General features: G+C 38.2%; 3 protein-coding genes and 1 long non-coding RNA gene across 8 annotated transcripts; 2 read left to right on the top strand and 2 right to left on the bottom strand.

The window, feature by feature from the left end:
- Positions 1–277: 277 nt before the first annotated feature.
- On the bottom strand, positions 278–10,222 carry LOC107268991 (histone-lysine N-methyltransferase, H3 lysine-79 specific). 3 transcript variants are annotated; one of them, XR_001537962.2, is made up of 12 exons: positions 9,579–10,222; positions 8,055–8,234; positions 7,619–7,945; positions 7,243–7,510; positions 6,333–7,023; positions 5,768–6,239; positions 5,011–5,646; positions 4,382–4,824; positions 4,049–4,297; positions 3,739–3,977; positions 2,890–3,041; positions 1,903–2,039 (listed from the first exon to the last, which is right to left on the bottom strand). XR_001537962.2 is itself a non-coding variant. In XM_015742357.2 (11 exons), exons 1-11 carry the CDS (start codon positions 9,654–9,656, stop codon positions 1,609–1,611), a joined length of 4,014 nt encoding a protein of 1,337 aa, XP_015597843.1. In that variant the 5' UTR covers positions 9,657–10,222; the 3' UTR covers positions 278–1,608. The 3 variants fall into 3 exon arrangements, 2 of the variants coding, with proteins under 2 accessions (XP_015597843.1, XP_024942062.1); XM_015742357.2 differs by lacking the exon at positions 2,890–3,041 and having other exon boundaries at positions 278–2,039; XM_025086294.1 differs by lacking the exons at positions 2,890–3,041; positions 9,579–10,222 and adding an exon at positions 8,750–9,104 and having other exon boundaries at positions 278–2,039.
- A 407-nt stretch (positions 10,223–10,629) lies between these two features.
- LOC107268998 (bifunctional arginine demethylase and lysyl-hydroxylase PSR) lies at positions 10,630–13,504 on the top strand. 2 transcript variants are annotated; one of them, XM_015742369.2, is made up of 6 exons: positions 10,630–11,253; positions 11,870–12,075; positions 12,177–12,459; positions 12,567–12,922; positions 13,033–13,265; positions 13,345–13,504. In XM_015742369.2, the coding sequence occupies exons 1-6, from the start codon at positions 11,181–11,183 to the stop codon at positions 13,367–13,369; spliced, it is 1,176 nt and encodes a 391-aa protein (XP_015597855.1). In that variant the 5' UTR covers positions 10,630–11,180; the 3' UTR covers positions 13,370–13,504. The 2 variants fall into 2 exon arrangements, with proteins under 2 accessions (XP_015597855.1, XP_015597854.1); XM_015742368.2 differs by having other exon boundaries at positions 10,631–11,253; positions 13,342–13,504.
- LOC107268990 (kinesin-like protein KIF21A) lies at positions 13,505–24,155 on the bottom strand. 2 transcript variants are annotated; one of them, XM_015742354.2, is made up of 15 exons: positions 23,777–24,155; positions 21,393–21,777; positions 20,588–21,034; positions 20,199–20,511; positions 19,802–20,106; positions 19,476–19,719; positions 18,510–19,411; positions 18,084–18,436; positions 17,820–18,011; positions 17,619–17,744; positions 16,454–16,622; positions 16,277–16,382; positions 15,662–16,216; positions 15,305–15,575; positions 13,505–14,040 (listed from the first exon to the last, which is right to left on the bottom strand). In XM_015742354.2, exons 1-15 carry the CDS (start codon positions 23,809–23,811, stop codon positions 13,962–13,964), a joined length of 4,482 nt encoding a protein of 1,493 aa, XP_015597840.1. In that variant the 5' UTR covers positions 23,812–24,155; the 3' UTR covers positions 13,505–13,961. The 2 variants fall into 2 exon arrangements, with proteins under 2 accessions (XP_015597840.1, XP_015597842.1); XM_015742356.2 differs by having other exon boundaries at positions 13,505–15,111; positions 23,777–23,811.
- Positions 21,778–22,737, top strand: LOC107269006. The gene is made up of 2 exons (XR_001537963.2): positions 21,778–21,880; positions 22,091–22,737. It is a non-coding gene; the product is annotated as an uncharacterized LOC107269006 (long non-coding RNA).
- Positions 24,156–24,326: the final 171 nt, after the last annotated feature.

The raw sequence follows: 24,326 nt of genomic DNA, 5'->3' as shown, positions 1-24,326 counted from the left end.
ACATAAAAGTTCCTGTCCATTTTATGTATGCATGTACGATTTTGTAAAATTTTAGTTATCCAACCTAGAACTTAAACCGCCATAGAATAGAAAATTCATTGATATTGGTCTCTCAAAAATAGTCTTTGGCTAAATCTCATCTCAGTATTTAAGACTGCTATTTCTCTTGGAATTTTATGACGTGTACTAATTCTAAAACGGTAATTGATCCTGTTTCCGAGTACAGCACAAATTGGAAATCGAATATGAGAGGTAGGAGTAAAAGAGAAGATGAAAGTTGCTTGTTACAAAAACCTTAGTATTAAAATATTCCAATAAAAACAATAAATAATAATCATGATCAATAATAATAAAATTAATTAATAGAAGATTCGGCAGTGTATGTAACATGCTAAAGTCGGCAGGTGCCTACATTACAATAACTATCATGTACTGATGTATAGGGGTTATTAAATAATTCATTCATTAATTACAATTATGTATGACAAATCAAGCGCTTTTTACATTGTCGACTGAAAAACGAGCACGTTTCTTTTTATACAATTACGTTGCGCAATAGCTAAGAGATACTTTTTTTTAACATTCACGCACAAATTCGAACACGTTCGCACCCATTCTCATTGACAAATTTGAAAAACGTAAATTTGCCCGTCTAGATGCATCACCTAGAAAAACTTCAGTACTCGCGGAGATCATTCTTTGGATTTGCGGCGCATCCTTACAGATTCGTGTAATTGTGCCAGAGTTCAAATATTGGAAACTTGCAGTGAAATGACTACGTTGTTGTCTGTCGCCATAACGTCACTACGGTCGACAGTGAACACTTGAGTAAAAAATCTTCCATGAACAATGGGAGATGTCGCTACGTAGAAAATTCACAGCGATAATTTACAACGAACACACAGAGGTTTGGTAGTTTCGCTTTTTTAGTCAACGTCAGTCCACACACCAGTGGAACATGGCACAACGAACATAGAACATAATGTTTTTATAATGCTGATTAGACGCCGGCGTCCTATCCATCGTTTCCATAGGTGCACAGACTATCAGCCAACGCGACCTCGATAGCGTTTAACATTACTCTCGATGGTACTTTACTGTGAATACATACATTCCCATCATAAGCTACACCGGCAATTTTATTCATTTATTCATTCGGTCAGCATCCCTCGCCTATATCTGACGTTAAATCAAATAACAAATAATTTATACATACGCAAGGCCGTGAAAAGCCAATACAAGCCTCGCGATAAGGGATACAGATTTAATCTTGCTGCCCAGTCAATATGTCGTTACTTTAACCTAACGGGGATATCCAGAAGAGACTGGACCACCTAAGTAAATCTAGACACCCCCCCCTCTCCCCCCCTTCAAGAGTATTTTCATAGTCATACATTCTACTCCTTGTAGTATTACAAAATCGCAGATACAGATTTATCATGATCTAACTTGTGTGAACTAGATGATCATATGTAAAGTTCGTCTGCATACGTGCATCCATATACGTGCTGATCTGTACACTTCAAGACTCATTCTCAATCATTTAATATGATTTGGAACCGCTAAATCAAGGTAATCGTTCGCTCATATCGTAAAAGGTGAGATGGGTTAGGATTGCTCGCCATTAGGAGGCCACTGCCCCGAATTGTGCCAGTCCCAATCTTTGCCCTTAGGACGAAATTTACTTGTACTGCCGGAATTATTCCAGTCTCTATGAAAAAACTTTTTCTTAAAATGATGCCTCTCGGGATCCGGTTGACGCTGGTACTTCAGAGGTACCGAACTGCTGCTGGTACCACTGGAAGGATTCGGAGGACGTGGACTAGTCGGAGAAGGTGTTCTAGGAGGCCCAATCGCTTCGTCGGGGGATGGAACTACCGGTGGAGGGCCTAATACAGCGCTATCTGAACCTAAACCACTGTCAGGGCTGGTGTTCACCCCTTCCGTGGATCTCCTTCTCTTGTCCAATTCGGTGGAAGCGAATGCGACTAGCCTGTCGAATCCTGAGCTGATTCGGTCCTGCCAGTCAGCTTCTCCATCTGTAAGGCCAAACTAGCTACAGCGCCTGATAGCCGCGATACACGAATAACAGTCTGACATATTTTCATAAAAATAAGCCTTTACCTTGCTGCTCTCACCGTCACCGTTAAAAGCAGAGTTACGAGCCTAGCATTTCGCTACGATAGGTATGTCATGCAGTCTCTTACCATTCACCAAAGTCGAACGACTACGTATGGCTATCAAAGTGTTATGCGTCATACAGATTTTAGGTCCGTGGAGTATGCAGTGTTGTTATACATTACTAATTTATCACTTAAAGTCGTCTCAGTTGTTTCTTAAGAATGGCCACCCTCGGTGTTCCAAATGCACGTTACCTTGTTGCTTCAGGCACAACAGCATTAAATCATATTGTATACATATAGCATATGACGTGTATACATATTGTATACACGTCAGCCTTACTTTGGCTTCTTCTGTTCACGTTAGCCAAATCTACAAAAACTGAACTACACGTTCATTATGATCTGTATGAAAAATTTAATGTAATTTATTTGATTTAATACAAGTTTGTACTCATGCAACCGTGCACCTGTTTCTACGAGATAGTTTAATCGTCGCTTCATTTAAAGATGTGGCTTTGCGTCAACGGTCTAATTGTCATTAAAGTCTTGAATGGCATCCACGGAAGACGTACCGCTCTGGTTGGCTTATTTTCATGGAAATATTACAGCTTACGACGATACACTTTTATGTGGATATTCGGAATTTATAGCAATAATGCTAAGTGTTATATATAGAGAGAATGCGAGAATGGAAGGCATTAGATAGCGATTGATTTGTGAGTGTAATAATAAGAAAATTTGGAACAACCCCTGTGGGACAACTCACCAGCAACCACGAACCAACCCAAAGGCAGCCATTCTTTCTGATTTCTCCCTCTGATCTGTGCCTCTCAATCTCTAACAAAACAAGCTTCAGGGGTTGTGAGTGAGATTGAGTATGTGACAGACAGAGCTAACCAACAAACAGCTACAGTGCATCTAACAAATACATCAAACAACAACAAAAATAAATATGAATAAAGATCAGGTGCCAGCTCCGTAAGGTAAGATAAGGTAAACTGTAGGTAATGAATAATAAACCATTAGTTAGCGAAATAAAATAATGTAAGATGCATAGCAGAAAGTAGATACAACAGTGTCTATGTAGAGTTGAAAGCGGAAATTTTTAGTAAAAATATATCGTAAAGCGATGTACGAGTAATTTTTTAGCAATATGTCACAATTCGCTAAAGTCTCTCTAGATGCATTATCATCGAAAAAAAAAAACTGGCGCACGACAACAAGATGACTTTTCCGAATGATATTTTTACTGGGACATCGCTTTGTAAATGGCACATGGGGTGTTCCATAGTAAATATATATTCATTATATAAATTTCTATAATTAGAATAAACATGAGCAAATATAGGATAACATTATTATAACATATCGTAATCGTCTTGCAACAACAATAAACCAATGACTGCATAATATTTATAACATCAAACAGACCTAAATTCCGTAAAGTTTATAAAACTTTAATTAGCTGTACATTTTTACTTATTGTTCTATCGTTTTTCTAGTTCGGTTCAAATTAAATTTACATACACTCACGCATACAAAGATCTACCAAGAAATAAAAGATAAGATATATTCCAGTTGGGAATCGTGCCTAGTAACAAAAGGGGTCACTCACCGTCTTCACCGTTTCCATTGCGCTGCCTTTGCGTTGTCATATGTGGCTCGTCGACCAGGGGCGTGGATGTGTTCGAATGTGGCTCCACAAGAGGACTTAAAGGTGCTCCGCTCGTACTAACCGTTGATATGACTGCTTCTGTCTTTACAGACATCACCGACTGCAACTGGGTCGTAGTTACGTTGCTACCGTTGCTACTACTACTATTCCCACTCGTATAACGGGGATATGGTTGATATCTGTAATCCAAATTATAAGCATGTCCATTCGCATTTGAAATTCATTCAATATCTATGTATATACTGCACACCTTCTACTACTGGCAACCGAAGGATCACTTTTGGCAGTGCTATTATTACTGTTGTGGTTGTTGAGTATTCGCGCATGAAGGGATGCTGCCAAGCCTTCTACTGGCAACAATTCACCGTTTGACGAAGTTTGCGACGAATGTAGACTCGTCGGTGGATGAGGTTGCGTAGAGGGTTGAGATGGATTGTCAGCAAAGTATGACTCGTGGTAAGGCTTAATGTCCGCCCGTGGTAATTGTACGGGTGTATACCTAAGCAATTTCGTTTTCCAATTATATTATTACCGCGAGACGAGTTTTAGAAGATTTAAAATAATGATTTATCAAGATGCTCACCTCTGCGGCTGTGTGACTGGGGTGAAGAGTACAGATGAACGAGATGCCGTGGTTGGTGTCGGTGTCGACACTGCCGTAGGGGTAGGTGCATAACTGGCGACATGCGCTAACGTAGCCAAACCCACGTCTCCTTCAGCACTAGCAGGTCTACTAATAGGTGAATATACAGCCTCAGGACGTATTATGGCGCTCATATCCACCGCTGCGTTTATTATTGATTGATTCGATATCTCAAGAGTTCTCTCAATTTCCCCACTGACGAGATCACCGATCGTGCGAGTCCCCAGTATCCCACTTTCGCCTGTATTTCCTCCTCCTGCAGCCATTCGATTATCGTGACTCGATTGTCGGGTGTCAGACGTGGGTCTGTCCGAGATCGTTAAGTGAGAAGAGAGACGCTCTTGAGACAGATGCCTTCGTAAGGCTAACTTTGCTGGTGAAACCTAAAATGAAGCTCATTTTACTTTCAAGCGCAGCACTATCAGAGTTGTGAAAATTTACATGCAGATGTGAGTAAAATGATAAGGTTAATAGTAGAAGATAATAGAAAATGCGAATCGTGCAATGGTATTTACAACTTGAAGTGGATATACCTCGACGAAGAGGCAAATTGAATACATAAAAAATACCTGAGTGTAGTCTGGCGTAGTAACATTTTGTGGCAGTGCAACACGCTTTCTTTCAGGCTCAATTTGTTGTTGCTGTTGTTGTAATTGTTGCACTTGCAGCTGCATTTGCTGCTGCTGCTTACTCCTATTTTGCTGATCTTCATTCAACACACTTGTAATGATACTCTTTAGCCTATCTTCAAAATTAGCTACTCTGGGAGGCTCTTGTACTCTATTTGACGAATCCCTGCTATTGACTTGTGATTGTGAGGATGAAGAGGATGATGAGGATGAAAAACTAAGTGTTGCCTGAGGGAGCCTAGCCCTCGATGCATTAGACGCGTTAGAATTTTGCCTACTCGGTATTCGGCCAGCCTCTATTTGCCTCCCTGTTTCTAGAATTTTTTGCGCTAAGATTTCAGGATTATTCTCCTGTATCTTACCAATATCCGGAACGTCTGGCCATTCCTGAGACCTGGAACGACCCTCCCTACTTTTACGAGACCCCCCCTTCCCACTAGGTTGCTGCTGAATATGTTGATTTTGTGTATGTTTTGCACTGATCGCATCCCTTTGTTGTTGTTGAGCCATAGTGGCTGCCTGTTTTTCACTACTTGTTCTTTCTAATACATTCAATTCATGTTCCAATTTAGACACCTGCATTATACAAAAATTTTCTTATATAGTCACGTTTGCATCAATTGAATTCTAGACCATATTAAATTAAAGTAAATGAATTGCTTACTTGCGCGCATACAAATGAAAGCAGCTAGCTTACCTGAGAATGCAATCGTTTTCGTTGCGATAATGTGGCGGAGATCTCTTTTAGTATATAATCCTGTGTTAGTGCTTGCGGTGGATTGGTAATGCCATTTGCATTAGCATGGCTATTGTACTTTTCTTGCAGCTCTTGATGCCTAATGACGGTCAGTCTTGTCTGCTCAGCCTCCATTGATGATACTTGTGCCTGTAATTTGCTTGCTTTAGCTTGCAACTGTTTATGCCGTAGAACAATTTCCTTGGCTTTCGCTAACAAGTCTCCTGGCGACGTTGCATTTATACCCAATTCGGTCATTCGGGCTTTTAATAATGCTACGCTGTCGTCAATTAAGACTTTTATTTGCTTCTCTAATTGAGCTGCTCGCGATTGCAATCTTGAATTTCTCTCTCTTTCTTTTGCGATATCTGTATTTACTGACACTCTATACGTAGGTGTTCTCATAGACTCCAGCATAACCATAAATTGGTCCCTGTAATCGACGTAAAACGATGGTTTACTTATCGTGAAACACTTTAATTTCTATGATTTATTTCATAGAAGAATTTTAACATTACACACGCACCTGTATAAGTCCAAAAGAATCTGCAGGGCGTAAGGAGTCGCAGAAGGTGCAGGAGGTATACTTAATTCCTCGTGTACAGAAGTAGAATGTGGTTGGAGTGACAGCGAGAGTGATGAGAGTTGCTGATCGACACAACCAGGCGCTGGCGGTGGTTTTTTCCCTAAAGCTTGAGGCGAAGTACTAAGTAACGTTTGACTGTGTAGTAAATCCAAACCAGAGATATTGATGGCTTTTTTAGGTTTCGACTTTTTAACACCTCTGCCCCTCTGCCTGCCCCGCGCCGGAGGCCTCGCTCCGATACCGTTAGTCGCTTTTCTATTAAGTTTTCTACGGATTTTAGTGGGTTGCCGACGGTTCTTTATACTGCCATCATCAAGATCCGAGTCACTGTTAGTTCCCTGCTGTTCCGAATTGTTGGGACTGTCCAGTTGCCTTGAAAGATCCCTCTTTGCTCTGTCACCTCTTTCCCCTCTATTAGACATCCTACTATTATGGCTGGCAGTGTTGCTTATCACAGAATCGGAATTTTCAATGTCTAGCCCTCCTTGCTTGTTATTCTTTAAACGATGAAAATATCGTTCCAGCTTGGTTCGATCAATTACGTGGAGGTAGTAAGACACTGGTTTACCGGTCCAAGAGACGGAACCCTTCAACGGGGACATCTCCGACACGTGCATTATTGTACCTATATCTGTGAATAAAAATTTGCTATTAATATCGTAACATGACGAATAAATGATATTTCATAATATTTTCTTTCTCTTTAAAAGAATCGCACGCTTTTAACGATTGCGGATAAGAAAAAAATTTTAATATTTTTTATACGTGATTTAATGAGTGAGAATAACGGCAATCGCTAAATCATTACGGCGTAACGTGACAATGAGATAAATAAAGGAATGATCAATACCACTGAGATTTCTATCAGTGATCCGAAAATTGAGTGGACAGAAAGACTTCGACGAAACGATACGTGCGCCGTCGCGCAAGTCTGCAAATCGTTCCTTTAACTGATGATCCACTGTCGGACCGAATGCAAAATTATTAACAAATACAATCGTAGCGCCAGTGATGCTTTCTCGATGTTCGTCGGCTAGGAAGTCCCCCTTCACTAAACGATAATCGCCGCATCGTTTTCCGTACCAGCTCAACCATTTGCGAAAGTTTATTTCCATGCTCTGCAAAATCAGTGTACATTTAACATACTTTTTGAATTCAAAATTGATTATTTCAGCTATTAATCGTATGTCAATCGTTTAATGATGAGGATATAAAAACATATGTACCTGTGCATATTTGGAAGGTACATCAGCCCTTTCGACGCCAATACATATCTTACAAAGTGTGGCCGCTGCCATCTGCAGAACCACCTGACCGACGCCCGAACCTAAGTCGACGAAGACATCGTCGTCCGTTACGTCGATCTGATCGATCATCTGACAAACGAGCTCGTAACTAGTTTCGCCGTAAACTTCTGGCGAGAAAGGCTCATACTGATTTAATTTATCAGGTTCTACTACAGCTTGATTATAAGTCTGTTGCAATATATGTCGCAGTAAGCCTCTGCTGGGTCTTTTATTAAGCCTTTGCGAGGGCAAACTGGTACCCTTTTCCTGCATTCATAGAAAGAGAGAAATTGTACATAATTTGATTTAAATTATCATTGTCGTATGGGTACCTGAAGGGATTGCCATAGATACTGAACGAAGTAACAGGACTTACCAATTGCACTAAACTATCGATAGCCCTATTGAATCTATCACACAAGTTTTTCATACTCTCGTAATCACGGGTATCGTAGTTGCAAAGAATATTATTTTCCAACGGCAGTTTCAAATCTGGTAAATCTTCGCAAACCCATCTCATAGTTTCAACGACGTCCAGAGCTCCGTCATGCCGATCCTATAAAAAGAGGTAATTTAACTATAACTGGGTGGTAAATAGTTCAATTTAGTCGTCAGCTTTTCCTTTAATATGACTGAAAGCATTCTGTGACTGTGGAATAAAATAAAAATGAAAGTTGCTTTTGGGAAAGTTTTATTGAGGGTAATTTATTTCAAGCTGTAAGTTAAAACTTTTTTGGCTTCAAAAATCATAAATCAGAAATTCTTCAAAGCAAATTTGGAAACAGTAAGCTATGCAAAAAAAATGGAGATTCTGTTACTATATATATAGTACCTTACTTTGACAGCCAATTTCCTTTTATCTAATGGAATTAAATAAATCATTTAAGGTTCATATTACATAATACTGAATAAAATAAAAATGTTACATGATCTATTCATTATTATTGCATAACTTATATACTTTATGAGATGGAATAGAATAGTATAATGTAACAGATATCTATGGAGACTATATCAAATTACAAATTACTTTCAGCTGTTTAATGTCATTGATGGATAAAAATAACCTACTAGGATATTACAGTCTTATAAATGCACATGCATTATATTTCTTGAGTAACAAAGAGGTCCAAGGGCCAAATGATAAGTGGTTCAGAAAATTGCTATCTTAAAAAGCATCTGGAAAGGTCACAATCTAAAAAGAGATAATGTATTCGTCTGCGATGTCTCTCGATGAAGCCAAAGCTGTCAAAGATGACTGAAGATACATGTGCGAAGATTCATTGAATTCATTAAACATAAGCAAATTATACTTATTATATTTAAAGAAAGAAGATTTATTAATTTTTTTACTATTGCAGGCTATAGATAATAGATCATCAAAGTGAAAATCATAGTAGAAATAAACTTTAAGATGAGCTTAAGGTTAATGGCCTGCTTAGGCTAAAAACCTTGAGCCGAGAATTATAGGTCAAGGCAGAAAGAGATTATTTATCGACCAAGGTTACCAGAATAGCAACAAACTACAAGTAATGACTCACAAAAAATATCCAGAAATAAAATCACTCTATGAAGATCCAGCAAATTAATCATTTACTTGGAAATGAGGAAATAAGGTTACTAGCGATACATCTGATATACTGTATGCTAAATACTCAAGAAGAAAATCATGATAAACAATAAAAATAGAAAGAATAATTAGAAACAGATAGTAGATTTACATTGTCATTTAAAGGTTCTACAGTACATGGTTTATATATGCACATGGTACTACATGCATCTAAATAAAAACTCTCATTGACAGAGGCATTGTTCTTGGAGAATACTTTTTTGCATGAGAACATCGAGACGAGCACATTACCAGACGATTTTGGTTCCCCGTAAAAACGGGATAACTCACGGATCCCGATCCGGAGGTGAGAGGCCACTGATAAATGATAGGTTCTGCTCCAGCCGGAGAATGCAAGCGCAGTTCCATCTTCGGCAATGCAAAGTATCCCCAGGGCGTTCGGTGAACCTCGAGAAAGCTTCGTTCCGTGACGTAACCGTGCGGAGTTCCGCTGAGCCCGTTGGCGCGCGTGCACTAGGACACCACCACCACGTAGACGACGCTCGCGGACCCCCCCCGCTCCACGGCCACTTTCCCGCACATTAAACGCCGCGAAAATAGCCTTTCCGCGCGTACAATCGCAGGAAAACGCAACCTGGATCCGAGTCGCATGCAAATCGGCCCGAAGAGGCCTCGCCAAATAACTTCACGGCACAGAGCACAACCGCACAACAGAAAACACTGGTGGAATGGAGTAGAGTGCTTTGGGGGGGGATGACGACATCAAAACATGGCGTCATGCCTTCCTCCAGTATCCGTATGTACTTGGGCTGACTTGGGCTCTGGCACGGCTACCATCCGGATGATCAACCCTGATCCTCAGCACTGCGCATGCGTCCCGCGCACCGTTTTACGTTAGGTTGCAGACGCAATTGCATCTATCGAAAGTACCGCTCTACCTTGGCTACAGGATGACTCAAAAGATCACTATCACTAAATAAATGTGAACTTGGAACTAATTATTACTTTCCAGTATTACCTAAGGTGAATGAGCAGCAACTTTATTTATCTCATCTCTGACGTTATCCATTAAAGACTTCTTTCCTTTTTATTCCAAAGTACGATGATATTGGCCTGGCCTTTTTTTGTCTAAACATTTTGTGAAGATCCCGTTGGGTTTACTCATAATTAGCCGTGTCGATGGCCCAACTCCTTTTCTCTTTGCAACGTGGCAACTGCTCAGCGTGCCTCTAAAGTTCGTTACTCCGTCAATTGTTTTTTGCCTTTTACCAAGGACGTGTTTGAGTTTATGAATGGTGGTGTTGCACTTGTATTAAACGTGCGGCTCTGAACACAATGAACAGATGATTTTTTGTTATTTATTGCGTTAAAGTAATTAAATTCCTTTCCCGTGGCTTTTATGGAAATTTTACTAAAACTTGTCATATCTTATAATTTTTATTTGTCGCATAAAGTAGGCTATCAAAAGCGACTGTGCATTATTTTGATGTCATGTAAATTGTGTTCGTAGCTTTATTCTGTTCGTTAAACCTTTGCATGAACATGGTCCTTGTCACGTAGGCATTTGATCACTAGCGCCTCTTTCGATACGCGCCAGAACTTTGTGAGTCGTCACGAAAAGTTCCGACCGCTATTCAAAATGCTGGGTTAGGCGTAAACAGGAATGAGATAATGAGACTGACCTATCCTAGTATTAACTTTACTTAATATTACATGCCAATGTGGTATCGTAGAAACTTCGAGAGTACCTTGCTTTTTCGTGATATTCATTTAGGACCACGTTTTTCATCAAATCTCGTAATTCCGACACCTTGTGGAAATCACGCGAACCATTATTACGGTCAATGTTGCGTGACGTGTTATCTGTTACTTGATTTTAAACTGTAAATATATCAGTAATAGTTTAATTAAGTAATTAATTTATAAATAATTATGACGGACGAACTTAAACTAGATCATCGAGCCAAGAAACGAATCAAAGAAGTAAAAAGAAAAGCTAGACCGGGTAAGTCGTCCCTATATAACCTATTCTTTAACCTATTTTGTAATTCGATATGGGCGTGCAAATACTTTTAATTTAATTTGATAAACATGCAACATACTTTATTTTAATATTTAATTATAGAATATTATTTTAATTTTATATATTCGTTCCTATATTCTTGTTTATCATGAGAACTGCATTAGGAATATTTTTATGTAGTATCATCCTTTTTTGTTTATTAATTCTGATCTTTCCAAACAAATGAAGCAGTTTAATGTCATATATGTACCAAAAATAATCAAGGTTACTAAGTAAAACTGCAGAATATGACTCCTTGAAGGACTACATGTAAAAAAATTAAACAATCCACAGCTAATTTTAACGAGTTATATTCTGCAGTTTAGCTCATAACTTTTTTCTACTGGTAAATTATTTGCAATTGATCTTTTTATGGTGTAATGAAGTATGATATATGAAAATATTATTATATTGAAAATAGCAGTCTTAATCGTACTCTCATAGTTACTACACTATTCCAATTCTGGTAATCCCACTGTGTCAATACTTTTGTACATCACTGTATATAATATAAATTCTAGATTGTATCACAACTAATTTATGTAAAATTACTTTGTAGAACTTGGGGATAAAATAGCTTGGACACAGCATGGTTATAATAAAAAATTTGAACCATTTTGGGATTTTAAAGATAACGTGGATCGAATTGAAGAGTCTGAAGTGACTGCAGAACAATTTATAGAACTATATGAAAAACCATACAAGCCTGTGATAATTCGTGGTGTTCAACGTGACTGGAAAGCCCAGCATAAGTGGACTATAGAGGTATATTTAATTCCGCAAATTTAACCTTATAAGATTCAACTCTTACTCAAAGAAGTACCTTTATTCTGGACTGTAAAAATTTTGTTTTTACCGGTATATAGAGGTTGGCTAAAAAATATCGGAATCAGAAATTTAAATGTGGGGAAGACAATGAGGGATATAGTGTAAAAATGAAGATGAAGTATTACGTGCGTTATATGCTGAACAATGAAGATGACTCTCCTCTGTACATCTTTGATAGCTCTTTCGGAGAGCATCCTCGTCGTCAGAAATTACTTGAAGACTATATGATTCCAATGTATTTTCGAGATGATTTATTTCAACATGCGGGAGAACATCGAAGACCACCATATCGCTGGTTCGTTATGGGACCTGCACGTTCTGGTACGTGATTTCTACATATCAGGAACATCACTATAATATTAGCACCATTATGGAACGCAAAGAAAACAAAAGGACTAATGTCGCTCTTCAAAATGGGATTCAAATAGGTACAGGCATTCATATAGATCCATTGGGAACTAGTGCTTGGAATGCACTAATTTCTGGTCATAAGCGTTGGTGCCTCTTTCCAACTCACACTCCTCGTGAACTTCTTAAGGTATCTGCAACCGCGGGTGGTAAACAACGTGACGAGGCAATCACTTGGTTTTCTGTTATTTATCCTCGTACGAAATTACCGTCTTGGCCGCAAGATTGCCTACCGATAGAAATTCTGCAAAACCCTGGAGAAACAGTCTTCGTTCCCGGGGGTTGGTGGCACGTTGTACTGAATCTTGATGAAACTATAGCAGTTACGCAGAACTTTTGCTCCCGAACAAACTTCCCGGTGGTGTGGCACAAAACGGTAAGACATTATAATGCAGTAATTAAAGAATTGATAATGCGCTTATTCTTTTTCATCAATACTTAAATCATGATAGTTTGATTTATACGAATCTTAATTTCTAATTGTAGGTTCGTGGGAGGCCAAAATTATCGCGTAAATGGTTGAAAGTGCTTAGGGATAAAGAACCGGATTTAGCAACCTTGGCTGAGACTATCGACGTGAAAGAGGATACTGGCGTGGCCAGTGATTCCTCAAGCGGGTCATCGAGTAGTTCATCGAGTAGTAGTAGCAGTAGTCAGTCAGAAGATAGTGCCGATGACAGTGGTCAAGAATCACTGACTGCTCACAAAAAGAAGAAGCGGTGCGGAATATTAAATAATTTTCTTCTCTCCCATTTTCTTTTGAGAATACATTGTTTAAATGTATTATATTTTCAGAAGAAAACTAAACAACAGCCAACCCTGACAATGTCATCTGCACAGGACCTACAGAGACCTCAGACTGTACAGTATTATCCAACTATTGTTTGTACTAAGAGTAAATATTGTAATTATTACCACATCCATGTTTATAATAAAATAGATGCTAGACAATGCCAAATTTGTTCTGTTATTTAAATAGGTTTTATTTTTTAAGGGTATAACTTTAGGCAAATTGCGGCAATAAGACCAATCATTACTCTGTTGAAAGTTGCATTAAAAAAAACATTAAACGCACTTTTGAACATGGAACAACTTAATTACTACTCACGTGTATAGGCTACATGAGTATTTACCCAGTCCTCATTGTATATAATACGTATAATGTATACGTAATTACAATTGTTAACAGTTAACATTAATTACATATAAATTAAAAAATTGATACTGTTTCGTAATATGAACTAGAAATAATCCTGAATAATGTGACAATCTAAGTATTGGGACACCAAACAGGCAATGAATGGTTCGCCGTCATTTCAATACAGATCCTAATATAAATTTATATTAATTAACAAATAGAATAAATTAAAGAATTCATAATTACATAATAGCTACAATTTGTTATGCTATGCGCACTAGCCTTTCAGCGAGGTGCTCCTCTGGAAACTTCTTGGATCTCTCTTGTAGTAGTTCCACAACTTCACAGTTCCATCACTTCGTTGTTTCAATGGTAACCATGCAAAGCACCAAATATGAGCATAAACGACACATAAGCAAAACAATGATAATTAAATTAAATTGATCTATTAATCCGAATAAATTGTGAAACTGCTTTTACAGCGAAACACTGAAATCCCTCTTAAATGCAAGTAGTTTCCATAAACTTTAAATATAATGACATTTTTTAATACTTAGTACAGTAGTAACTCTTAAAACAAAAATAGTTTTTGATTTGTATTTATGCAAGTGACAAAAATGTTACATTCTCAAAGATACAAAGCTCTATTTAAATTGCAAAAATTAAGGATTAAAAATATAAACTGTAAAATATGCTATCATTGCATAGAGGGATAGCAGTTTTCACTTTAGGCTTTTAAATATTCGAATTTTCATAATTTATATTTCCCATACACAGGATTATGCAGCTCAAGTACAGTTCAACTCGACAGCTGTCACATAAATGAAGCTTTCTGATATTATAATAAAACTAATTCCGGATTTACTGGATACTAAGGAGCGTAGGAGAATGACAACTGTCAAATCTGTCTATTGTATTTAAGCCGGATATCCTTGTATAATATGTTATATCAATTTTCTGAAGTGAATGTACTACATAACTTCCTTCGAATTCAAGCAAATAAATTCATCTCGGGTATGACATCCAGCCATGCATAAATTTGTTTAGCAAATTGTTTTTATACGTTGGCGTATAATAAAAATGTTTTGGCATTCGCTAGCGCACGAGATATACTTCGTGATCACGTCAAAATACGTCTAATACTTCAATGGTTTTTCCAATCACAAAAACAACAAAAAAATCACTGTCAAACAGCACAAAGATTACTTCTTCGAATGTGTGTATTATTTTTATCTACCATATATAATTAGGCCCACCCATCATCAACGACAATCAGTCATTATAGTTACGACCACTGTTAAAACAATACTAAATAAATGCTAAGAAATAACAAAAAGCAAAAGAATAAAATAAGTTAGAGTGAAACTGTGGACATGGACATAGTTAAGGAGGAATCAGGAATACGCCACAGCTTCACCTCCCCAGAGCTGCAACCAATTTCCCACGTATTACTCCACCCGGAAAACGATAAGTACTAATACTGTCACGGCTGAACCCGAACGGTTATTTTTTGTAACTAGCAATTGATCTTCATACCATTTTATGGAACTCTTGTACTAGGACCATACTTCGGGTACAGCCTAATTCAAAATATATAAACATACTGAAACCATTACTTACTTGCTTGCTGTGAAAACGTGCTGTTGATTAGTTATCACAGCATTGATAGCCGAGCTGTGTGCACGAACTTCTCCTAGAAGGGAGCATTCTCCCGTCTGATCTTTGGGCACGGACCATGCTCGTAATAAACCACCTCGACAGCCAGAAACCATAACCGAGCCGCTATTGATGATACATAATCCCAAGATCCAATCTTTATGCGCATTGTTTAATGATTGCATTAATTCCATTCTACTTAAATCCCATCGTTTGATACACATGTCCCTGGATCCTATACGAGGTATACATAGCTGTATTATACAACGCATTGGATGTTAGAATTCTGGTACAATGAAAATTTGAGAATTAAAAACTTACCAGAAAACAAAGTGGATCCGTGTGTAGCCAGACACTGAACTCCGTCATAGTGAGGAGGCGCCAAACTGACAGATTGTCCGGACGCGTTTGGTGCAACCAGAGATATTAAATGATCCTTACTACCTGTAATCACTCTACCATCTTCAGCCACTGCTAAACACATAACAGCTGCAGTGTGTGGTGTGCTCAAACGTCCAGTGTAAGTTAGCTTGCGAAGATCCCAGACTTTGACTTTGTCGCTAGAAGCGGTGTATAATTCTTGATCGTCTAGACCAAGTGCTAGATCATTGATCGTTGTTTCCCCGACTGGCAGCTGAAGCGTCCGAGAAGGTGTTGAAAGTGCAATTGGACCACTCTGCGCTTGTCCCGACGAAAATAGGGTTTTCACGCAAGTGTTGCCTGCTCTTAAATCCCAAACTTTTACGTATGCTGCGGACACACTGAATAGAAGATTGTGCACAACTGAATATTTGACCGCCACAACGTTGTTTGGGTGTCCGCTTAACGTTAGGCTTTCCAAGCCTGTTCCAAGATCCCATACTTTGATTGTTCGGTCTACAAATACATAACATTATTATCACGGTAAATACACTTTAATATTAATTTTGGTTATACCCTTGGAACCACTAAAAAGCAAGTCGCTGGTAGCATAAATGGTTAAGACAGCTTTGCTGTGTCCCTCAGCTACGTGACTACACTGCAAAACTGCTCTAGGTTGTGCCTGTAGAATATAAAAATATTTTATTCTTCCGTTCTCATAGGATAAAATTAGATAAAATTAAGAACGAATACCTTGCCCTGATACTGTGAAATCACTCCCTTGGTAGGCTGCGGATCTACAGGTAGATGTTGCCTACTTGCAGTCAATCTCGAAAATACATTTTCTTCTCTACTATTGAACCGACGATAAGTTGTCGGTGATCCAGGTGGTGATGATACATCCGTGAGTGCTACCTGTTCCCTGATTGGGTCGTTTGTTAGGTTAGCATGTTAGTTAGTTACGGTGAGTACTAATCCAGGCTGATTAACCATGCTTGCTATATGTAAAGGTCACCAGTCATGCAGGTACAATTTTCACTAGGTATGTAAATCGGACCATTTCAATTAACAAGAACTGTGCACACTTCTTTCAAGCTTGATGTGAAATACTACAAATTATTTAAAGATACTGTAGCCATCTGCAAACTTGATACTTCATTATTTTACCGATGATATTAATCAAAGGTATTAATATACATTAATTGTTAATTATCGCAATCTCATGTTACATGTTTAGTGCGAATATTGTATAGCTGTTAGTGCTCTCAACTTGTGTAAATAAAATATTTTTACTTGAAATACAAATAAACTTGGTACACAGTTCTTAAAAAGAAATAATGGTCCATGACTAAAAAGTTTGGTAAGTACAATTTTCATACAGTGCATAAGGAATATATGTGTATGTGTTTATTATCACTGAACTATACAAAAGTAAACTCGGGGATACACGAACTCAGATTAATCCTGTGAATTTGTATTCTTGTTTGTACAGACAGGTATTCCATTAACTCTTGTTTACTTTTTACATTATGTAAGGAATGATTATTTATATTAACAAACTACTGTGTTACAAAATTAGAAGTTGGAAAATATATTTAGCAAAATTGCATGTGAAATCAAGAAAAAGAAAACACGAAGGCGAATATCTATATTTTTTGGCTAATTACGAAATCCCATGTGTGTTAACGTTCTCGTAAAAATACTGCATTAAGTAATGCATATATTCATATTGCAAAATTGACATTAGACCTCTCATCGCAAAAGGTACCGATTTATGTAATTCTTATAACATCTAATATTGATCAACTAGTTGTGGTGCAAAGTGAATATAGTTGTGAACTGTGCGTGGTTCAAAGTATCGAGACAGAGATATACTAGAAATATGAAAGTAAAGACGAGTTGGAGTATTGTCACTCACATGGACCCTCCGCCCGGGTGTAAAGGTCGTCGTAGAGGACGCGGAGAGGTGCTGTCACGTCGGCTCAAAGTCGGTGAACCTCCGGTTACTCCAGGTCCATGTTGAGACCTTGTTAAGATCAAACCCCTATATAACAATAGAAGAGAAAAATAATTAGTTTCAACAAGTATCAACATTTAGTACTAAAAAATGAAAACTTACTTTAAACTTCCAGGTGCACTAGGTACCCTTGTAAGTGCATAGTTGTGATTTTGACTTTGTTCCTCTCCTTTGAGGGTTTCTGTGCCAGCATGGACTCCGTAAAGAAGTTCCTGCGGTTGTGTAGTTCTTCGCCTCACTTTATTGTTCTTCTGTCTTTCCTCTCCGGCTATCACAACACTATAACTTTCACTGCTGCAAATTATACGTAGACATTGTAAAAAAAACGGAGTAAATTAAGGGATGTTGAGTGCTATGAAACCTTACTTATCGGGTGAAGAACTTCTTGAACTAGGGGGACTGTAGGCTGTTGTATTGTTGTGATGATTGTTTGTAAGAGACAAAAGATCCCTGTCACGTAATACATGCTCTAATAATTGATGCTGCACGTCACTCTCTTGAGCCACTTGGTTCAGTCGCGATTCCATATCTCTGACTTCAATCTGTTTTTGTGCTGCTACACAGCTTTGCTCTACTGTAAATGCTAGCATTCTTTGGAGTAGATATTGGGCTTCGTCGACTGTTCTAATCGTGGAGACAAGTGCTTCGACACCTGGTTCTCCTTCGGCATCGCAATCACCCACTTCCATCATATCGCGTTGGCACTCGGCAATGCTATCCTATTATCAAAATTATTTTAATCATCAAAATGATCGCAGAAATGCCTTAAGGGAGAATAGCAAATTTAATTACCTGCAAGTAACTGACTTTACTCTTCACATTGTCAATTTCTTCATCGATGTCTGCCGTATCTCCTCTTGTAGCAGCAAGAATACTTCTGTGCTTCTGTAGTCGCTCCAAATCTCTGCCCAGCTCCTCTCTCTCTTGAAGAAGTCTTTCCATTTCCCTTTCAGTTTCAGCAGCAGCTTGTTTCGCTAGTGCCTGCTTTGTAATTGTTCTCTCGAAAGTCTGCCATCTTTGTTTTAATGACTTTGAATTCAATGGTTTCTGTGAAATTCTACCAGCTGCCTTTTGGCTCAATCCTCGATCTCGCTTTCTTAGTGCTGTCACTTCTTCCTGCTTTCTTCGAAGTACAACTTCCTTCATCCTCTTATCAGCTTCTAATGTTCTAATCATATTCGCATTCTTGCGACTCTCTTTGCGCAACTGAGCAATTTCTCTGTTACGTCTGAGTTCATTTTCTTTGTGTCGCTGGGCCTCCTCGCGCATTTTATTTAATAACTTAACTTTAGCTCTTTTCATTTCCGCTAGTTCATTTTTCAGTCCTTTAAGTCTATTCTCATTTTGCGATTGACTCTTGAGTAATCTAGCATGCTCCTTCTTCGCTGATTGAAGAAGTCGCATCTCCTTTTGCATGGCAGATAGTTTCCTTTCGTACTCATCCCGTAATTTCTTCACCTTTTCAGTAGGTGGCGTTGGCTGCTGTTGAAGGGATGATAAAACTTTATCTCTTTCGTCTTGAGTATCACGAATACGAGCTTGTAGTTGTGCCAGTTTATCTTCATAATGTTGCTTCATAGTCTGCAATCGTCTCTGAGACAATTCTAATTCTTGAATTAAGCGTTGTTTAACGTCAATATCAGACGTGAGTGCTTCCAGTTCTCGACCCATAGCTGCCTCCTCCTCGTCCTCTTCTGTAAATCATAATACACGCATCTATTGTATCATTTGAAAAAAGATTTGTATTACAGGATATACCTTTTCGATCTGAATCATCATCAGAGTCGTCATCGGTCATAGATTCTTGACCGTTTTCGTTATCATCTGCTTCCGCATCCTCGGCTTCTTTGCTACTAACGTTTGCATTGTGTGACTGCTGTTCTTTGAGAGTAACCAATGCGTCAATTTCTTTCTGCAATTCCTTTTTAGCGTCAACTAATAAAGAAGATGAATCACTGTGTAGAATGTACGACGAATCCCCATACGGATGGGCTGCGTTCACCTATATTTAACAAATTGTTTATCAAGTCTTAAAATATTGGAGGACTCAAGTTTTAGTAGAAATGATAATGTATGGTAATAACCTGCATCTGTCTTTTTTTCAATTGTTGATACATGGCCTCAGCTTCCAATAGACGCGCTCTTAATTCTTCAATTTCTTGAAGGTATCCTTGTACTAAACTTGTAACTTGTTCTCCTCCTCCGCCACCCGAAGCTACCCATTGACCAGCTGCCTTTTCCGCCAATAGAAGAGCGTTTTTGGCTGTAAGAGCTTCGACCGTTTCTGATAATGCTTTTACTCTTGTGCGTAAGCTCTGTAATTCACTGCTAAGCATTTGGTTCTCGTGCCACGCATCATTTACACCATCCTCACCAACGATTCTTTTCCCTAAAGTTATCACAAATTGTTCATACGCCTTTTCAAACTTTTTGCTTCGCTATATTATGGATAAGACTGAGAGAAAGTAATTCGTTACGTACCTTGTCTATATTCCATTAGTTCTAATTGAAGTTGTTGTATCTCTCTACGGAGCGAAGCTATCGTTCGTGAACTCTTGTCTTGATTAATGGTCACCTTATTCTTAATATTTCTTGCTCGGTTAGCATATTTTAAGGTGCTCAGTGTCTCCATGAAATCGCGATCACTAGGTGATACACATGCTATCATAACGGTTTGACTATTGCCTCCAAGAGAATCTTGAAGTAATCTGGTAAGCTTAGAATCCCGGTATGGTACATGAAGTGCCTTTTTCGTTTTATCACCAAGTGCAGAAATGACATTACCTAAAGCTAGCTGCAGGATACAATGTTCATCATTACACTATCGTATCCGTCTTCATATGATATTTGTCTATATCTTGATTACCTACCAAGCCGCAGTTTATAGAAATCCCTTCCTTGGCTCTGTCGCCAGTTGCGCCTGTTCTCTTAAGTCTTTCAGAGCCAGCTAAGTCCACAAAATGGAACTTTGCAGTTAGAGTTTCAAATTCATTGGCAGGTTCTGTTCCGCTTGTATCAACGTCAGCATCCGGGTCTTCGACCTTGATACATCTTTGTTGCTTTATGTACAGTGTAAATATTGCGTGCGATCTAGATGATTGCGTATTCATTTGCGTGGATCCGGTTGTGCGTGATAAAGCACCAAGTCGAAGATACTCCAAAGCTTGTTCAGGACTGGTCACGATCCTTGGTTCTACCCCGGCTAAATGTATATTGCCTGCAGTGTCCTCGTGAATACGCGCTCCGCCACGTGGACCACCAGGTTCCAATAAATCCTTCAAATCCTCGTTGTAAAGTTCCAGAAATTGTGCTGTGACCTATTAATTTCATTTTCAAAACAACAGCTTCATTACTTCAAATAATACACGACTTTTGATACTTATGCAAATCTACATTCACCACAAGGTTCACAGCCATGCTTAACTGCATTTTGTAGGCAGATCATATACTAGTTACGACGTGTTTTGTATTCAATTATAGGTATTGGAGAAACGTAAACTGAGTATTCTAAACAGATCGCATCTCGCATAGCTGATAGTTTTATCATACTAGAACGAATGAATGAGATCTTATTAAACATTCAGCTGGTATTCCTCGTTGCAAAGATCATTGCAATTTATAAGCGTGCTCTAATGCTTTCTGACAGTAATTGCAGTCTGTAAAGTAAGTCCTGACCTTGAATTCTGGTGCCATTTGCCCACGTTCTTTGGCGCGTTCTTGTTTCTCAGCGATTCCATTGAAAAGATGTGTAATCGCTCTGGGAATAATACCCACTACCATATCGTCTACTTCCACGTCAAATCCAGTACCCATGGTATAAGTTTTGCCAGATCCAGTCTGGCCATAGGCAAGAACCGTTGCATTGTAACCATCCAATGCTCCATCAACAAGACGCGAGACGCACGCCTCGTAAATAGTGCTTTGTCCAACACCAGTATCAAAAACATGGTCATACGTAAAGGCCTTATCCGGTCCAAGAAAGACCTGGGGTTCTCCCGGAGGTACTTGAGTGCACACTCGGCACATATCAATCACTTCTCGTGCTACCTGCGGCCGTATCCTGTAATCAAATAGTTAATCTTAGAATCTTCACTCTCAGCAAGAGTGTAACAAAGAAACTAGCGGAGCTAATGTCTGTGATCAGTGAAGCCTACAGTCGAACGGTACAAATTTATGCTCTACTAGTTAGCAGAATATTCATAACTTCCAACAGGAAGCTTAAGCCGCTGAATTAGTATCTCATAAATGATAAAGACATTCCAGTCCATTTTTAATTATATATACACGAAAAAGACGCATATTAATATCTATACGAAATTCTTCGTTAAATTCAAAGTTAATTTATAAATTTTATTTTTGTCAATTGGCACTAGCCGTGCGTCCGATCTTCATGGCGTCTCTAACTTTCAGCAGATATCCAAAGGTAAGAAACTGCGTAAAATCAAGGATTATATTAATATTTTTAACCGATTAGTCATTGACTTCAAGGCGTTCTTAATTTCATTCATATTTTTTCTTGCGTAATCGAAACCGTCAACGAAAAATGTCAACAATGTGAAAATGCGCACGTCGATAAAAAAACGAGGACTCTCAGGAAGGTGGAAAAGGAGGCTGGGAAAATTGTGACAGAAAGTATCAGAGAAGCGAGAGCGTTCCATTCATACAAGAACGAGGTATTTATTATGCAGCCAGCAGTTAAGCCTACACGCGTGTAATATAAAAGGAGATATTATGCCACTAACATCGATGCTCTGACGCTACCTGAAAAGAGGAGGGTGACGACATCGCACTGTCAAGAATATCAAGTAACTCGCCGATACTCTAAAACGTACGATATACTATATTCTATCAGCTGATCTCGTACACGGGAAACCAATATCTCCTTTGACGCAATCAAAAATTGATTGATGAAAATCAGTATTGATATTCAAAATCAGACAAATGCGACGAACTTTTCCATTTGTCCTGGATATATGATACGTCGTAATGTAGGTAATAAAAGTTAATTAATGCGACACTATTTAAACATGTTTCTGTTGCTATATCCGGGATGTTGGCAGTTGGGAAACGTTTCGGCATTTCGGTAGATTAGATGTATTCATGTGCTTCTTTTTGAATACAGTATTATTATGTATTTATGTCGAATTATGCATTAATCAAAGTAAAAATTTTTGTTTTGTAATTAAAATTGATTGTCGTTTAATTTAGATATTCGATAATCGTAAATGCCTACAGTGTTGTTATCGCGGATATAAGAATTGACAAATATTCTTAAAATGTAATACCGTGTAATACGAGAAAATAATTATATGTAAAATATAAGGTTGCGTATGAATTATGAATTTTGAACGATACGTTATTATCGTATATGCTATGGTCATGATAGTGTACAGGAAAATTAGAAAAGTAGGAGATGTTTACTAGATGAATAATTCGTTCCAAGGTCTCTATAACATTGGGAGTTTATGCGCACTAAAGAAACTACAATCAATAATGAATATTTTCCATTTAACTATATGTTAGAAACTCCAAAACGGAACAAGCTTTTCTTTATCAATATAGTGAGAACACTAATATTTTACATTTAAATTTGAATAATCTCAAGTTACACATTGTTGTCATGCAAAATGATTTAGATCGAAAGATAAATATTAATGGATAGTAATTTGGAGTAGTATTGAATTGCACGGAATATTCTTTTATTCGGAAAATACTCAGCGCTGTACCCTAACGAATATTTTTTTAAGGGTGTAATGTTACGAGCTGTTTCCTGTGATTTGGTCCTTTACCATAAATAGACTTAGTTGTATTGACGAATGAATAGAGCTTACGGTCTAATCTATATTTACTGACAAATCACGTATTTTGCATGAATAGAGCGCAGAAAAAATACATCTAAGGAACAGAGTATAACGAGTTTTCAGATTAAACAAGAAAGCCGCTGATAACCAAACTGTTCAAACACCATAAGAGTTTGTATCCCTTGACGCACCTTAACTCCAGGAAATGATAGCTCGTATACGGAAGTGTATAATAATTTCTTTAATATTTAAACTTACCGAACAGCCACACGTACGCTTGAATCATCAGCCATCTCTCACTGGATTGTTGTGTAAGTCTTGTCGACTTTAACAGTAATGGGAAAGTGAAGCAGTTTCTTGAAGAAATACCAGGAAAAATCAAGCTAAGCGAATACAGAGTTGTTACTGTGCTTGTTTGCGATGATGAATGTGCACGAGTTATTAAATGCAGTTTAAGGCCGATGTCCACATATTTCACGAGGTCTTCTCGCGAAAATATTCCACCGATATGCTCAACGGTTCCTCATAATGAATAAGAAATCTTTATCATACCCGCACCAGTCCAAGGACTAGACTGGATTTCTGAACGGAGCCGTATATGGCGGACATCTTTGTTTCTTTGCGGCGCTCTTATTCTTGTGTCGACATCTCTGTTATATTACTGTGATGCTTAAAATTATGCCTCCACCGGTAAAACGAGAGACTGCACAGTGTCGATAAAACTACACAATTTCTTTTGAAAGAATATTTATGAGATACTACTCGGAGAATAATGAAATCATTATCAGAAATAATAATTTTATAGATG

The sequence above is a fragment of the Cephus cinctus genome, unplaced genomic scaffold (genome assembly GCF_000341935.2).
Source record: "Cephus cinctus unplaced genomic scaffold, Ccin1 Ccin1_scaffold0597, whole genome shotgun sequence".
NCBI lineage: Eukaryota > Metazoa > Arthropoda > Insecta > Hymenoptera > Cephidae > Cephus > Cephus cinctus.
This window is presented reverse-complemented; position numbering and strand designations above follow the sequence as displayed.

Excerpts from the sequence above, each read along its gene's own strand:
- LOC107268991 (XM_015742357.2), bottom strand. The coding sequence starts at position 9,656 with ATGGAACTGCGCTTGCATTCTCCGGCTGGAGCAGAACCTATCATTTAT. Across the intron at positions 8,235-9,578 it reads TCACCTCCGGATCGGGATCC|GATCGGCATGACGGAGCTCT; the intron begins GTGAGTTATCCC and ends CTCTTTTTATAG. Across the intron at positions 7,511-7,618 it reads TACCTTCCAAATATGCACAG|AGCATGGAAATAAACTTTCG; the intron begins GTACATATGTTT and ends CTGATTTTGCAG.
- LOC107268998 (XM_015742368.2), top strand. The coding sequence starts at position 11,181 with ATGACGGACGAACTTAAACTAGATCATCGAGCCAAGAAACGAATCAAA. Across the intron at positions 11,254-11,869 it reads AAAAAGAAAAGCTAGACCGG|AACTTGGGGATAAAATAGCT; the intron begins GTAAGTCGTCCC and ends ATTACTTTGTAG. Across the intron at positions 12,460-12,566 it reads TATGGGACCTGCACGTTCTG|GTACAGGCATTCATATAGAT; the intron begins GTACGTGATTTC and ends GGATTCAAATAG.
- LOC107268990 (XM_015742354.2), bottom strand. The coding sequence starts at position 23,811 with ATGGCTGATGATTCAAGCGTACGTGTGGCTGTTCG. Across the intron at positions 17,745-17,819 it reads AGTGCACCTGGAAGTTTAAA|GGGTTTGATCTTAACAAGGT; the intron begins GTAAGTTTTCAT and ends ATTGTTATATAG. Across the intron at positions 16,217-16,276 it reads GCTTTTTAGTGGTTCCAAGG|ACCGAACAATCAAAGTATGG; the intron begins GTATAACCAAAA and ends ATGTATTTGTAG.